The sequence below is a fragment of the Chaetodon auriga genome, chromosome 21 (genome assembly GCF_051107435.1).
Source record: "Chaetodon auriga isolate fChaAug3 chromosome 21, fChaAug3.hap1, whole genome shotgun sequence".
Classification (NCBI taxonomy): domain Eukaryota; kingdom Metazoa; phylum Chordata; class Actinopteri; order Chaetodontiformes; family Chaetodontidae; genus Chaetodon; species Chaetodon auriga.
This window is the reverse complement of record NC_135094.1, coordinates 2255806-2271761: the sequence shown is the minus strand read 5'-3', so window position 1 is coordinate 2271761 and position 15956 is coordinate 2255806. Positions and strand designations below refer to the sequence as shown.

At 50.3% G+C, this 15956-nt stretch overlaps 2 protein-coding genes and 1 long non-coding RNA gene across 5 annotated transcripts in view; all 3 read right to left on the bottom strand.

Annotated features, from left to right (window-relative positions):
- The window catches only part of LOC143339698 (disco-interacting protein 2 homolog C-like), a 39398-nt gene extending 33699 nt beyond the window's left edge, over window positions 1–5699 (bottom strand). For all 3 annotated transcript variants that reach the window (XM_076761077.1, XM_076761078.1, XM_076761080.1), the window contains exon 1: window positions 5265–5699. In XM_076761077.1, the coding sequence (XP_076617192.1) occupies window positions 5265–5343 (79 nt within the window). In that variant the 5' untranslated portion in view covers window positions 5344–5699. The remainder of the gene's footprint in view (window positions 1–5264) is intronic.
- A 1769-nt stretch (window positions 5700–7468) lies between these two features.
- On the bottom strand, window positions 7469–11715 carry LOC143314512 (la-related protein 4B-like). The gene is made up of 11 exons (XM_076721575.1): window positions 11670–11715; window positions 11345–11448; window positions 11065–11175; window positions 10601–10873; window positions 10317–10399; window positions 9962–10153; window positions 9443–9512; window positions 9215–9343; window positions 8936–9009; window positions 8685–8754; window positions 7469–8289 (listed from the first exon to the last, which is right to left on the bottom strand). Exons 1-11 carry the CDS (start codon window positions 11713–11715, stop codon window positions 8122–8124), a joined length of 1320 nt encoding a protein of 439 aa, XP_076577690.1. The 3' UTR covers window positions 7469–8121.
- Window positions 11716–11786: 71 nt separating this feature from the next.
- On the bottom strand, window positions 11787–12301 carry LOC143339741 (uncharacterized). Its single transcript, XR_013079372.1, has 3 exons — window positions 12203–12301; window positions 12060–12108; window positions 11787–11872 (listed from the first exon to the last, which is right to left on the bottom strand). It is a non-coding gene; the product is annotated as an uncharacterized LOC143339741 (long non-coding RNA).
- Between the last annotated feature and the right edge of the window lie 3655 nt (window positions 12302–15956).

Here is a 15956-nt window from a genome sequence, read left to right as displayed (position 1 = left end):
TGTGAGCAGATAATCATTCAGATCACTTCTGGGCTGATGACAGAAAACAGTCATCGCTGTGGCTTCTGATGACTTGTGATACGTTCAGGGTAACCGTTCATTAATCAATCATCGAGGATAACCCTGCGCTGCAGCTGCTCTCTGCTTTGTGAAGCTAAACCCAGCGAGTGTTTGGTGTCTTCGCTCAGTAAACGACGCTCAAGGTTCACCAGTTATCAAAGTTCAACCTGGTTTTAGGCTGAACTCACCTGATCCGTCACTGCCTCGGCAGAGAAACACCTTCCGAACACCGTGTGGAGGAGCAGATGATGAGTTTGGGTTCACGTCAATCGTTCGTTTATGCAAGTTAATGCACAGATTAGCCCAAAACGGGATTAAATTTAAGGTGTTTGAATTCCAGACAGACTTCTCCTGTTAGATCTCTGCCCTCATTGGCTGCCTGACCCGCCTCCACCTTATGGATCAGATGTCGTCGTTGCTTACAATCAGTGAAGGCAGCATGTCGCTCAGCCCTCTATGAGTCGAGCTCCATTAGGAACAAATCCATTTCTAGCATGTTATTATTGGTGTTTTCTTCACAGCGATCGACATTTCTCTCAGAGGAAGCTTCATCAGTTCTTCGCTCTGAGTCTTCATTGAAACCACGCAGCTCGTCTTCAGTGCTTGAACGCACGTGATGTCGACGGTTCAGTAGAAGAAGAGTCGGAGCGGTTCAGGAGCTCTGAGGAGGTTTCAAACAACAATCATCCGACAAATCATGATATTGATTTTCAGCCAATCACAAAGTCTGGGGCTGAAGTTTTGTGATGCGAACAGTCACATTACACAACGCACCCACGGAGCCGCCCACAGCGGACTCATTGTGTGATGAAGCTCAACGGGCGTGTGATGGAGACAGACGTCATTCCAAGCAGTGACTGACAGCTCGTCTATTTTCATAACACACCGACGCAGCCCTCGCCCAGCTGTCACCGCTCTTTCTTTCTGCTTCCAAAGCGGAAACACGCGCCTTTTGTTCTGGTGGATCTAACCTTCGTCTGCTGTTGGCGACCAAACCTCCGCGCCGATCTGACGGAGGCTGTCACGTCCCAAACGCTGCCATCGTGGCCGCCGTGAACTAGTACTTCATTCAGGTCTTGTGCAGCTGCTGATGAAGAAGTTTTAGCCTCTTTGTTTTCTTGATATTTGACGGATGAAGAAAAGTGTAACAGCACGACGATCCAGCAGCACAGTCCTCTCTGATTCGATCCCATCTGACATCTTGTTTTGTTCATCCAACAGTCCGAAACTCAAAATATTCAATTTACAACGACAGAGGACGGAGAAAATCACGTTAGAGAAGCTGGAAAAGACCGACTGAAATCTCATGTTTCGTCCTTCAGGCCGTCTTCAGCAGGTTCACCATCAGGACAGACGCTGGATTCAAACATGTGCTAACCACAGAAATGATCCACTGAGCACTAAAGCGCTTTAGAGAACAGAGAAAACAAATCACTAACGTCAAGCAAACGTGAGAGAACTTTTAAAATGTCACAAGAAAGAAAGAAAACGTTTCCATCAGCTGGTTTGGTGCCAATTAACGAGGCTACGCAAATTCTCCCCATTACACCAACCGAGCTTCAACAGCAGCTTCACGACCCGTTCGTTTGTTCATCGAGCTTTAACTATGAACTCGACAGAATACTTAATCCCAGATTATTCGGGAGCATCACTGGCGTCTTTGCAGCGTGAGGCACTGCAGACCCAGAAAAACAAGACCACGCTGACCTGAAACGCACCGCTTCAGGCCTGACGCGCTCGCCGCCGCCGCCGCCTGAACGCAGACAGAAAGCGAGGCTGCAGCAGTGCAAACGGGGGAAACACAGACTGAAAGATTGACCGAACCTGCAGGAATCCGGGAGTAAACCACCACAATTACCTTCAGCGGCTCTAAACGTTCAACCAGCTTTGATGTGATGTGAAATATTTGGCCGAGGGGAGAAACGTGCCGTCGGTTTCACACCTGAGCAGCACTTTGTGGATTAAATACGAATGTGTGGACAGCCTGTCTTTGTGACGCCTCGCGCAAACAAAAAAAAACCTCCCGAGGACACTGAACACACCACCAGCATCGACTACAGGTTCACCCTGCGAGTTTTAAGCAGCTACTTTGTGGTCTGCAGGAAATCTCAGCGCTGCAGTTCGTCTCCTCTGACAGCTCCCGAGGACGTCCTGTACGAGTCCACCCTCAGCCCCGTTTGTCCCCGCGAGTCACTCTGCATAAGAGCGCCGGCTAAACGCTCCCGAACAGCGCCTGAACGCCCGGAGGTCGCAGTAACACGGCAGAGATGATGTGATTCAGACGACACTGAGCGAGGGAGCTTATCTGCCGGAGCTCGGCTGATTGCTGAGTTTATCTAATAAACAGGTGGAGCGCCGGCTCGTCTTCTCAAAGACGAAGAGTAAGAAGTTCCATCCCGCCGTGCGAGCCGTCACATCTGACAGGAAATTGTTGCCTGAGGTTCATCAGTCTGCGGTTCAATAACAGTGACGGCTCAAACTCTCGTTAGTGGGAGCAGAGCTCTTCACCTGTTTGACTTCCTGCAGGTCGGCGTTCTGCAGAGGAGGCGGCTTCTTCTGTTCGTCTGTGGGATGTTTTCAGATGTTTGACACCTTCTCTCGTCAACTCATTGAAGTGATTAATCAGGCAAACGACTGGATGGTGCATTCGTTAATTCCTTCAAAGCCAAAACTGATTTCAGCCTCTCAAAGGTGCAAACTCTCCACTTTTCAAACACGGTATCTTGATCAAGATGTTATTTAACGCTAATAAAAAGACAAACGGGGCTTTAAAGCGTCATCTTCCTGTATTCACCTCCTCACAAACACTTTCAGTCAGGATCTTTAATTCCTTTAATTGATGCTTGAAACATCTCCATCTTTGCATGTTTTCAGCGTGTTGTTTAACTCTTCACTGGATTCACTGAGTGTGTGCTGAAATGCTAAATTTAGCTTCTCAGACGTGAAGATTTTCTGCTCTGTTTCATATCTTTAACGAAATAAGAACATAACTGATTAATCTACTTTGATCTGTTCGAGATTTGATCCATAAAATGTCAAAAAATGGTGAGAAATGTCAACTATGATTTATCAAAATGCAAACTTTCAGTTTTACTCTGATAGAAAATGAGGAAAATCTGCTAACGCTCACATTTCAGAAGCTACAATATGTGATTTTGGGGCATTTTTGCTAAAAGAGAAAAGACTTCAGTGACTAATTGATTATCAAATCTAGAAACCGATTAATGGACTAATCGTTGTTTGACATCAATCTGGGCTGTGTGAGCTTGTGATGGACACTATTTTTTTTACTTTTTTATGACATTTTAGACTTAACAATCGATAAACTATTAAAAAATACAGAATCTGGACGAATATAAAACAAGTAAAACTGAAAAAGTAAATCTGAGCTTTTCTTTGCCTTCCAATTTCAGACGCCATCCATGGACACAACCTCACACACACACACACACACACACACACACACACACAAACCGACAGCGCACACACACTCTCACCCTCGGTTTTCCACAGCGACAGACGAACACACTCACACGTCCATCACGCTATCAGGAGGCCTGTCAGGCTTCATCCCGCTGTGATCCACCAACAACCCTGCCAGCCCAACACACACACACACACACACACACACACACACACACACACACACACACACACACACCTGAACGTTTGGAGTGCTTCATGCTGTCTGACGTTTGGGCGTGACGTTTCCACTTCCTCCCGCCGTTTCCATCATTAATAACATCTGCCAGCAGCAGGTTCTGCTCTGATAAACACTCTCGGCTGGATTAGGAGCTCCAATAGGCCTGCAGCTGCCACAGTTTCACCTCGGCGTGTGTGTGTGCGCGTGTGTGCGTGTGTGACCGCAGTGAGAGAAAATAAAAGCTTTTCTGAATGATGAGGCCGATCAGAAGGAAAGGGGACGGTCTGATGTTTGTGGATTAAAGCTGGTCTGACACTTCTCAGGCTGAATTATTCTGCGTTCGCTCCAGATTTTACACCCTCGCAGGCTCAGCCTCCGCCATCCCGGAGGCCCTGAGACGGCGCGTTCAGCTGCACATCGCCGCAGGTGAGGCAGCTCTCACTGCAGCTTCTGCAGACCTGACGAAAGTGACGGACGAGCAAAAACTGAATCAACATCTTCACCTTTCTGCTGCAAAGCGAAGCGGCGTAATCGGGCCTCGTTCGCTGCGACGAATCACAATCAGACCAACCGTGCACACCTTGGCACCAAAACACATCCGTCCGCGACAAATGGACAATTCAGGCAAAGAGGTGGCTCGCATCCAGGACGTATCTAGGCTTCCTCCCTCACAATGTAGGCCTTCCCGAGCCTGTATGAATAAAATATGCCGTCTCCATTATATAAGGCAGAAATGCTCTGTTCCTATCTGAGACGGGTTGTGTTGAAATAACAGCAGGGTGGATTGCAGTGATTGAGGTTCAATGGGCCGTAGAAAGAGAGAGTGTTTGTTGTATCTGTGTATGGAAAGAGAAGAGAGGAAGAGAGGAGGAGGAGGAGGAGGAGAGGGGGGGGAGGTGAAAAATATTCCCAAGCATCCTCCTCATCCTCAGCTGCTCTACAGGCCCAGAACACAGAGGCAGGAGGCTGAGATCACGGGCATCAAACGGCCGAACTGGCCCTCTGTGCTGCTCTGTCACGCAGCGTTGCATCGCAATGCTATTATTAAATCCGACCACACACACACACACACGCACACGCACACGCACGCACATGCGCACGCACGCAGGTAGGCTCGGCGGATTGTGTCAACATCTCAAGGTCAAACAACGGGTTGGCTTTCGGACCCAAAGCGGGCCAACGGGCCGGTCGGGTGTATTTTTTTAACGCACCGCCGCCGAGACAAAGAGCAGCGGCCGAACCCCGCAGTGTGCTCCCGCTCTGCCCTCACCCTCTCCCGGCTACGGAGAGCTGGCCAGGCCGGTCCCTGGCTGACAAACATCTGGATGGGAGGAGCGGGAGGGGACGACAGGAGGAGGAGGAGGAGGAGGAAGGGGCCGCAGGAATGAACGGTTAGATTCCGTTAGTAGGAAGGCGCCCGGTGTGGATGGGGATGATGATGATGGTGGTGATGAGATAACGGGATAACGAGGGAAAAGAGGAGGAGGAGGAGGAGGGGGAGGAGGAGGGGGGGGAAGGAGGCTTGGGCATTTTTTTCGCCGCAATTTTATTAATTTCTTACCCTCTGACAGCTCCAGCTCCAGCTCCGCCAGCCGGGCTCGGATCTCCAACGGTATCGGCGACGCCTCACGGTCCGCCATTCGGCTCGCTCCGTAGAAAACAGCTCCCCGGTTCAACCGCTGCCGCCTCCGCCTCCGTCGCCGCCGCTGCTGCTGCTGTTGCTACTCCTGCCTCCTCCTTCGCTCGGAAAGGGAGAGCTTCTCCTCGGCGGCCCCTCCTCGGCGGAGGCGCGTAAAGACGACGAGGCGTCGAGGGAGAACAAAGAGGATAAATCTGGGTCTCGTTTCAGCGGAGGCCCGCCATGGCGCCCGGCTCCTCGAATCGTTTAAGACCCCGGTCGCTCGCTCGGCTCTCTACGCTGCCGTTGCGGTGGTTGTGGCGGTGGTAGTGATGATGATGATGAGGCTCGCGCAGCCCCACAGTCAGCGCCGTTTGCAGCTTCTTGCCGCTGGTGTCACGTGACTCTACGGCGGGGGGAGGGAGGGAGGGGGAGGCGGTGCACGTCATCACCGGCAGGGGGCGCCGCGAGCAACCACACCTACAGCACAGGCGGACACCTGAAGCACAAACCTGTTTTTAACATGCGACACGCCACAGAATGAACGCTGTGTTTCCGGCATTCATTTCGTTTTTACGCAAACATTTAATACTCAAAAAATCTGTTTTGGATGGAAAAATAATGAAAAATTGAGTGAAGTAAATGAAAATAAAAATTAGCTCAACAGCTTCAATCTTTTCCCACTTCGTTTCATTACCTTTCATTTTTCAGTGCACTTGGATTTTTATTAAATCAGACATGTTTTTTTTAACAGTTTTGAACATAGAGTTGAAAACACACCTTCAGTGTTTTGTTCTAGGGAAAGTTTCCACTTACTGGAAATTTCCTGAAGCTTGTGACGACTTGTGGCCTTCATCAGAATTAGATTCCTCGTTTCTTGGCCGTGACGTCCTGAAATCTTTCTTTTAATCATTTGTTCTTTCAGAGCAGTCTCCTCATTGAGCTTAAAGACAAACACGAAGGTCTGCACACAAAAAGAAGTCATTTAAAAAATGGGAGTCTCAGTGTGTCCTGAGGCCGACGTGTTCTGCTTATCAAGACGGTCATAAATCTCACTTCCTCTGATGCTGCTGGGTGTGCGGCTATGTGTGGATGAAGCTGAAGAACGGTCAGTCAATCAGACAGAAACGTACAGTTCGCGGCCTTCCTCGTGAACGGCCTTTCTGGTGATAATGTGAGCTTCCCACGTTTTGAAAGCAGCAGATTTATCTTTATTTGAGGCCAAACACCATCTGCACAGATGCATTTCATTAAGTAACACTTGGCAGTGATGTTCCTCTGTTCCGCACACTGCCTGTCTTCAGCGCGCTGGCCATTGTCTTTTAATGGAGTCATTCTTAATTCAGCATCTGCATGAGGAAGCTAAATCTCAACAGAATAATGTGATTAATATTTAAGGTCAAGCAGCCTTTAATTAAGTCCAGTACGATTGAACAGGCCTACTGTGGCCGTGACACATAAGTGAGCATCAATTTGTCCTTCTGATGCAGTGTTTCATTAGTGTTATTCATCACGTTCATTAGGCCTACAGCCTTCCAGGAATCAAATCATCCTCATTGTAAACAAGTGGTGCGGCCACATAATGGAGTAATGAGTGTGTAATGAGACCCATCTGCCATCTGCTGGTTAGGAGAAAGAACCACATCTGAGGGCGTGAACATCATCTGTTCTGTGGGTGTGACGGTGCAGCAGAGAACGTCTTCCAGGACATTAAGGACATCTCACAAATGTAAAATATCTGAAAAACAAAGACAAACCTTTCATACCAATGTGTAATTTGAAACCCAGCAGCGGTGCAGAGAAGAAGAGCTTTGATTGACCAGAACTGATCGACACATGAGCACAAACTAGTATCTTTAACTTCAAAGGCACTTCTTTAATATTTGTTCAATATGTACATCTGTACAGACGAAGAAACACGTGCCACAAACATGCAAGCTCTTCTGTTTTCCATTTAAAAGGTCCTGTTGTAAAGAAAAGAGCAGTGGACTCCTCAAACACAGTTCACGTCCTCTGTGCCGGATCAGATGAGCGACGACTCCACCCGGCCGGAGCGTGAGGCGACGCGACGCGAGCCACCCCGCGTCCACACGGCTGGACCCCACCACACTGAAGCACATCAACTAAACGAAAGCCGTCACACACAAGCGCTCGTCTAACATAAATAAAAATACCACATAAATTCTAAAATGAAATAAAAAAGTCATGCAGAGATGAAGTATCGACGTTCAGTGCTTTTCAAGGGGAAGTATCACCAACACGGACTGGACCTCGGTTCATTACAGGCCTGGACGTCTCACCGACGTCTGGAAATGGACACTGGCTGACGAGAGCTAATAATCAGAGAGAAGCAACACGTGTGCCCACAGAGGACTAAAGAAAAACACAAACCATGAGGGAAAAATCACAGCGGAACATCCTGTACAGAGAGAAACCGTCAAACACACACAAACGACTGGAAAAGAAGTGCCAACGCATCAGCAAACAAGACGAAATCAAAAGCAGCCTGGCTCTCAGTGAACTGTCTGAACCACAAACCAGGAGGAGAAACACAAGGCAGCAGCCACCCTGTCCTGAACCAGACCCACAGCAGCCCACCCTGTCCTGAACCAGACCCACAGCAGCCCACCCTGTCCTGAACCAGACCCACAGCAGCCCACCCTGTCCTGAACCAGCCAGCTACCAGACCCCCCCCCCCCCCAGTGAATGTCAGCAGTAGTAATGTGCAGCTGGTCGGTGTGATGAGGACAGTCGACAGCAGGTTTTCATCTTTTCAGACACCCAAAGACAGAAAAGGGTCCTAAGTGTCTTTCTCTCCTCCCAGTCTGATCCCCGGTGGCAGAGCTGGTTTGGACCCTTGGCCCGGATAGGTCGGGATGTGCTCCGTCTCTGGACAGACGTGGTCGGCAGGCAGCTCATTGGACGACGCTCTCTGGCAGATCTCGGCGTAGCTTAGCTTCTTGGATTCCTGGCCAATCAGAGCACAAGGTGGGGTCAGAGTCGGTCACACCTTTCCTCCCCTGCAAAGTAACGTCTTCAAATCCTAAACTAGACTGCTCTGCTCAGGTTCATGCTCTGACAGAGTCTTGACCAGGGCTCGTCAAACTTTAACTGGAGCTCCACGTGTGGGTCAGACATGAGGTCAGCAGCACTGACGTAAATAAGTCAGGAGAGTCACTGAAAACACTGAGAAGACCTCACCTTTGCTCTGTTTTTGGGCTGTAAAACATCTTTGAATACTGATAAATCATTCAGTTTCCAGGTGTTTAAACACACTGCTGACATTACAGGACAGAATGAAACACACTGAACTCGAAGCAGAAACAACCGAGCGCCGTGAAGCTGCTGCTGATCAAGTCTTACCGCGGCGGCTTCCCGCGTGAGCGCAGCTGGTTTGGCCTCATCGGTCGTCTCCGCGCGCTCCGTCACGTTCCTACAAAGACCCACAGAACAATCTCACTGCGCGCAGCTCGGACCAAAGCCAGAAAACTAAAAGTCCACATGTGAAGTGTTCTCAGAGCGAAGCGAGCAGAAGAAAAACCAGTGGAGCAGCTTGAGCTTTGTGTGATGGGATCATGTGACAGTGGACGAGCTGCTGGCTCAGGGATACTCACTGCTGGGGGATTGGCTGAGGCTCCTGTGACACCGGCGACACCGATGCTGACGGGCTGCTGCTTCTGACTGGACTCTGATGGACAAAGACAGTTCAGTGCTGCGTGTGTGTGTGTGTGTGTGTGTGTGTGTGTGTGTGTGTGTTACCGTTAAGCTTTTACACAGTCTGGGTTTTAAGTATCAGACTCTGTGACCTTGCAGAGCCTCAGACGAACAGAGAGTGTGTGTGTGTGTGTGTGTGTGTGTGTGTGTCCCTGACAGACACAGAGACACTTGGTTACCTTGCTGTTGCCATTAGCTGCAGGTACCGTTGCCATGGCAGTGTTTGCTGGAGGAAGAGGAGGGAAGCTCGTCAGCCCGAGCTCAAGAGGAGGAGATGGATGACGAGGAGGCGACTGACCTGGTGCGTTCTACAGACAGACAGACAGACGGACAGACACACACACACAGTCAGCACGGTCTCAGGCAGGTGAGCTGTACAAACAGTGATGATGCTCGCGGCTCCTCACAGGCTGGTTTCCAGCAGACTTGTCCCACGTCCTCGGGTTCTCTCTCCTCCTCTGGCTGAAGTTTCCTCTCCTGCGGGTCAGACAAACACAGCAGAGCAGTGACGTTACAGCAGCTCAGAGTGAAGGCTGATCTACAGACTGTACCTGTGCATGAAAGCGTCGCTCGACCTGCTGAAATGTGTCTGTGCAGCTTTTTCACCCTGTTTCTACCTGTTCATCTTTCTGAAACATGGAGGCCAATATCATTCAGATCAGTTGTTTCCTCATGAGCTCTTTGTGACACCAGCAAAGATAAAGTGCTGCATAATCTGCTAACAGTCATCTGACATTGATTTGCCCACGTGGGACCACGATGCACTGAAGGTGCAGGATGACATCATCAAAACTGTCCGTATGACTCCATGTTTTCCTTGGTCTGGTACTAATGGAGCACTGACGCGTGAACTCCATGAACTGCATCAGTCGTATGAGTGTAACAGTCGTCCTTCAGACTTCTGCAGCTGAGCTGACGTTTGTTACCTTCCCCAGTCAGAGCTGGGTGCCGTGACTTGCTTGTTGGGCTCTGTTCTTCCACCTCTGCTCTGACGGCGCGCATTTCCCCGCGACCGCCCTCGACCCGGCTTCGGAGAAAGGGGGCGGTCTGCTGAGTGTGAGGTATCATTCTGATTGGCCTGCCAACGGTCGCCAGAGTTCGACCACCTTGAGCCCTTCCTGGAAGAAATTCATTATGAACACCTGCCGGTGATCCACGCAAAGACGCTAAACAGGCTGACAGCCATTACTAATAACATGATGAACGTGTTTTTGGAGGTGTACAACACGTTTTTTATCAATAACAATAATTCAATCAGAAGACAGAATGAAAAATAACCACCTCTGCCTTTGTGGGTTGTAAGGTTTGAAGCTGGCAGCTGCTGAAAATCCATTCATGAAGTCATTCATCAGCATTGGAGGCTGCTGACAGAAACAACAACAGCTAAATCACACAGCTCAGCGCATAAATACACAAAACAGGAGAAGACGGGACCACAGAGCCACGGTTCACACCTTCAGGGAGCCAGAACCAGGACCAGGATCGGCTCATCTACCACAGAGAAGAAGTGCTCTCACTCAGTAACGAAGGCTGTTCCAGCAGCGAGGACACACGTTAGCACTCACCTCTCCACATTCGAGGTATCCTGCAGCAGCTGAAGGCCACCCCTCACTGGTGAAATCGTACAGCTGCTGGGCCGGCATGTGGCTGGGACAGGGCTGCTGGAAGGTGCTCGGGGGGAAGTAGGAGCTGTAGTGACTGCTGCACTGGTCCAGCTGGGCAGGTCTGTAGCCATTTTTGGGAGCGTAGGAGGCGACTGCCATGGTTTTGGCCTTTATCCTCACCATGATCGGCTTTCCCTTAAACACCCGAACCTCTTCTCTGAGGTACTTGTAGGCCTGATGATGTGCACAGTCGACGAGACAGTAACATGATTGAATTACTTTGTTTTCAAGTCGTACAAACTGCTCCGTTTGCAGCTGTTTAATACACTGCACTCTATTCTGGTCTAAATGTCCAAACCGCTAACATGAAAACCTGCACTTCAGAGATCAGACATACCAACATCACACATTTGGCCATACTTCACCTGTTGAGCGTCGGTTTCCGTTTTGAAAGTGATGAACCAGTTATCATTGCTCACAAACTCACAGCTCAGGAACTTGGGCAGGCCTTCGCCGTCAAAGAGAGCCTCCACCTCCTGCACAGCAGTCATGTTAAACACACCCAGACAGTCACACACAGACTTCACATTTCAAACCCCGACATTTTACTAGCTCGATCAATAAGGTGCCGGCTGACTGAGAAGAGAAGAAGAGGAGAGAAGAGAGGAAGAGGAGAGGAAGTGGGCAGTCATGGCGGGTTCTTGCCTCCTGAGGCGTGCTGTCGGGGATCTCGCGCAGGATGACGACACATCGACTCTGTCTGGGCCGGACCTTCTTCCCACATGGAGCCAGCTGAACCAGCGGCAGGGCTGTGAACCAATGAGAGAAGAGAATGTCTCAGGATGGTTAAAACCACATCCGTCACATCTTGCAGGAATGGAAATCTTACAATGAATCCCTTGTTGTTCATAAGAGGCCTGTCCATGTACGTGTAAACAGTCATTACTGAAAAGTGACAGAGCCTCCAGACTAATTCTGGCTCCAGATCACTGTGACTGGTTGTGCAGACAAACTACTGGCAGAGGATTACCACCACCTGGCTGATGGTCAAACCGAAGCGTCGAGCTTATACACATGCTGAGGAATAAGCACTGACATGTCAAAATGTCGGAGATGAGGTCCAGGTCTGTGCTGATGTTCTTGATCTTGTCGAGGCTGGCCAGAGTCTGGATGGAAACGTACTGATCGCTGTCCATCTGAGAGTTGAGGTACAGGTCGCTGCCAAGGTGCTCCCTGTGGAGAGAGAGGAGGACAGTCTCTGTCGAGTGTCTGGGGAGGTTACAAAGGTTAGGACAATGATGGACAATGGACGAAGTTTTATCAAAGCAGCAGCACACAGTCTGAATTTCTGCTTAGCTGCATCGTGGTGATGGTCTAAGCATCTGATGACATGACCTGTTTAAGACAGCTGAGCTGTTACCTGGTCAGGCAGGACTCCAGAACTGTCCTCAGCTGTTGTCTCATCTCATCTGAAATCAAAGCAAGTCTTTACCACATCTGAGCAGACAAAGTCAAACAAAACAAACAAGTTAATTTCACAGTGATCATTAAAACGGTTCATACCTGTAACAGGTGGGTCACTGGGCTCTCCGTTAACTATAGGAGCGTCGGCAGCCAGCGTCTCGTACTCTAGTGAGCTGGGATCTGCCTCGACCACAGCGTCAGCAGGACCAAAGTCCTCCGGCTGGAACTCTGGGACGTAGCCTAAAAATCAACCACACCAGGTCCACAGTGTGCACGCAGACAGGAACATTCATTCAATGCTGTGTCAACAGGACCATGTCATGACATCTGCCTGCAGCCTACCTTCATGATTGGTCAGGTCGTCGGGGAACTGGCCCCATGGCTGCTGCGGCTGCAGGTACGCGGGTCCAGGGGCATCCAGGTTAAAGCTGTGATTGGTCCATACCTCAGCATCAGGATTAAGGCTGGGGGCAGCCAGGGGTCCCTGAAACCAAAACATACAGCGGGCAAAATATAATCGTTGTGTCACTGAGAGTAATGAATACAATCCAGAGAACTAAACGCTGTTTCATCTCACTCAATCCTAAAACAGTAAAGTGGAAATAAACATCTGGATTACATTTGTTTGTACTCTACAGGTGTTACAGATTTACTCTCATTACATCTTCAGTTTCTTACATCAGGGCTGTCAGTGTTCCCACATTATGGCTGTTTATCATTTCTGATATCCTTCTTTTTATCTATAAAAGACATCTGTGTGAACAGTCACTGCTCCTTATGTAACGTATCTAAGACTCTGCCAGCTTCTGTCCAGCAGTGGATGCTTAGCGTTGACCTGTTCAGTGTGTCTTTAGTCTGCACGTGAACGTTTCAGTAAGCATCACCTACTGAGACGCTCCGAACTGTCTTTCCCTGACAGAATACTGTTCCACTTTTGACTAACTGAATGCTCTGACTGAACCCAGCTGTCTCACATGTTGAGTGAACACTTACAGACTTGCAATCTGTGTGCCAGTCCCACACACAGGGCCCCTGAGGCATCACAGTGCTGTAGGGGTAAGCTCCCAGCAGAGCCATAGAGGGCTGGAGCTCTGAGACCAGGGCCGGGATCTGCTCCAGGTCCCTGCTCATCTCGCTCTCAGCCTCGGAGGCGCCCTGAGCCCACGCCCTGCAGCTCTCCTCCAGACCCAGCTTGATCCAGGGGTGGGGATAGAGGTGGCAGATGGAGGAGTCTGCGTCCTCCCCCAGCAGCTCAGACACCATCTCCCTCATCCCCCCTTCCCTCTCTCCCTCCTCTATGGCTGCTGACGGCTCCTGACAGAGGCAGTGAATCTCGTATGACGGAGTCGAGGCATGAACATCAATCTGACCTGGTTCCACGGTGATCATGGCGGGGTCCTCCTGACAACCCAAAACCACGGCTTTGTCACCCAGATGTTTGAAGTCATCGGGAATCACATATGAGTCACAGACACAGGTATCATCATAGAGCTCGATGCTTTGGGGCAGAGTCTCAGTAGAAATAACGGGAGTTTCTAGAGGAACATCACAGTGAAGCGCAGGGTGCTCCTCCTGCGGCACGTGCATCTTCATCTCATTCATTTCCTCATCTGCATCTCGTACAGCTGTCTGGCAATTCAGATCTTCAGGCTGAGGGCTGTCCAGTGTGGATGCCTGAGGTTCCTCGCCGTTTATGGGACTGCTGGACGGGAGCGGCTGGTCACACAGAGAGACGACCAGCTGTGGAGGTTCAACAGGGTGAGGGATGATGGTCTTCTCTGTTGAGACTGAAGTGTCTGGAGTCTCTGGAGGACGTGCAGGGTGCTCCTCCTGCGACATGTGCATCTTCATCTCCTTCACTTCCTCTGAGTGAATTCCAGGTTGAGGTGAGCAGTCAGCAGTGTGATGCTGCAGGCCGATGTCGGCTTTAGGGCTCACACTGGAGGTTAATAACTGTGGGGGTTCAGAGGCTGTTGGAGGAGTGTTGGGGTGCTGCTCTTCTGTATCTGCAGATTCTTGCTTGATTAGCATAACGGGGGGCAGATGAGTCTGAGTCTCTTGTGCAGGTGTTGTCTCTTCTCCCTCCTCACACACATGCACAAATGCTTCCTCCGGTGGATTTATCTGCAGCTGTGTTTGTCTGCATCCGCTCTCTGCGGCCTCAGTCTTTGGACATAAACTATGTTCACCTTCCTCAGAAGACGTGCAGGGAGATAAGGAGGAGGAAGGTGGAGTGGGGGAAGTGGTAACAGACAGCTCCCTCTCAGTGGGAGGAGGCTGTGTGAGTAGGCTGAGAAGTGAATGTTCAAAGCTGCTGTCAGGGTCCTCTCGGCTGTAAAGAGCGATGCTTGCATTTACAGCCTCACAGCCGTCACCGTGCTCTGACAACAGGTCCCATTTCTCATCACTTGTCTTCAGGTGAAAGGTGTTTTTGGCCGCTTCAGGTGAAACAACTGTAAAATTTCCTTTCTCAAAGTCTTTGCTGTTCTGACAAATTTCTGGTTTGGGGTGTTGGTCTGCCTGTCTGTCATCTCCACTCAAGAGGACATCCTGACAAGGCTTCTCAGAGTCACGTTTAAGAGACACCACAGCACCTTCAGTCTTCACATCAGGACTGTCCAGCTGTTTGTCCCACCCGCCATCACTATGCTCAGAATCAGTGAACAGAGGTTTGACATCTTGACTTGGAGACTTAATGCTGCTCAATTCCAGTGTCGGATTGTTTGAATTAACATCTAATTTGTCTGATGAGACGGAGTCACAGTGGTGAGACGTGGTTTTTATGTGTGACAGAGGCGTCAGATTAGCGTGGCAGGAGAAGGCAGTCAGTTCAATGGGCAGTGATGACACAGCTGAGGCGGTGGACACTGAGGACACGTCGGTCAGAGTGGTATCTGCCGTGCCGCAGTGACTGCCGTCACCCTCCTCACAGCTGCTTCTGCAGATACTCACAGGCATGGCCTCGCCCTGCACTGAGGGCGTATCCACCTCCATCTGTCCTCCAGACACAGCCGACGCAACCGCCTCCTTGCGCAGCAGCGTGAGGTTGAGCTTTGAAGAAGTTTCAGTTGCTGCTGGCTGTGAACTTTGGATGTGCTGCTCTGTCAACAGGTGAGAGTCGTGCAGGTGATCATTGAAGTCAGAATCCTCGCTCTGATCAAATTCTTCCTCCTGAAATTCAACCACTGATTCCTCTGTGGAACTGAAGACTCCCTCAGCTGGTCTGCAGTCTCCTACGTGCACACTCTCTTCCACCGAACACACACTCTCCACACACACACACTCCTTTACTGTCTCACCTTCTACATGTGCACTTTCATCTGTGTGTGATGTCATCAACGTGTCATCCTTGGACTCCAGATGTTTGAAGTCATTAAGAGTCACGTCACAGAGGCTGGTGGTCTCTGCTGGAGTCTCAGCAGAGATCATTTCCTGAGGAACATCTCTGTCAAGCGCAGGGTGCTCCTCCTGTGACACGTGAATCTTCATCTCATTCACTTCCTCATCTCCGTCCTGTGCAGCTGCCTTGTGATCCGCACCTTGAGGCTGAGGGCTGTCCTGTGTGGACACCTGAGGTTCCTCGCTGTTTCCTGGACTGCTGGACGGGGGCAGCGGGTCGCACAGAGAGACGACCAGCTGTGGAGATTCAACAGAGTGAGGAATGGTGGTGTGCTCAGAGAGTGAATGATCTGCGAGTGTCTGTGAAAGGACGGCGGAAGGCTGTCCTGCAGCATGTGACTGTGCTGGACCTGGTTCCTCATCGTGTGACTGGCCGGTCCTGTTAGATTCTGTGACATACGACTGCTCACAGACTGCGGCTGCCTCTGTGTGTGGCTGGCTGGAGGCCGGAGAC

Excerpts from the sequence above, each read along its gene's own strand:
- LOC143314512 (XM_076721575.1), bottom strand. The coding sequence starts at position 11,715 with ATGTGTATAAGCTCGACGCTTCGGTTTGACCATCAGCCAGGTGGTG. Across the intron at positions 9,344-9,442 it reads AGTCTGCTGGAAACCAGCCT|AACGCACCAGGTCAGTCGCC; the intron begins GTGAGGAGCCGC and ends GTCTGTCTGTAG. Across the intron at positions 8,755-8,935 it reads CCTCAGCCAATCCCCCAGCA|GAACGTGACGGAGCGCGCGG; the intron begins GTGAGTATCCCT and ends GGGTCTTTGTAG.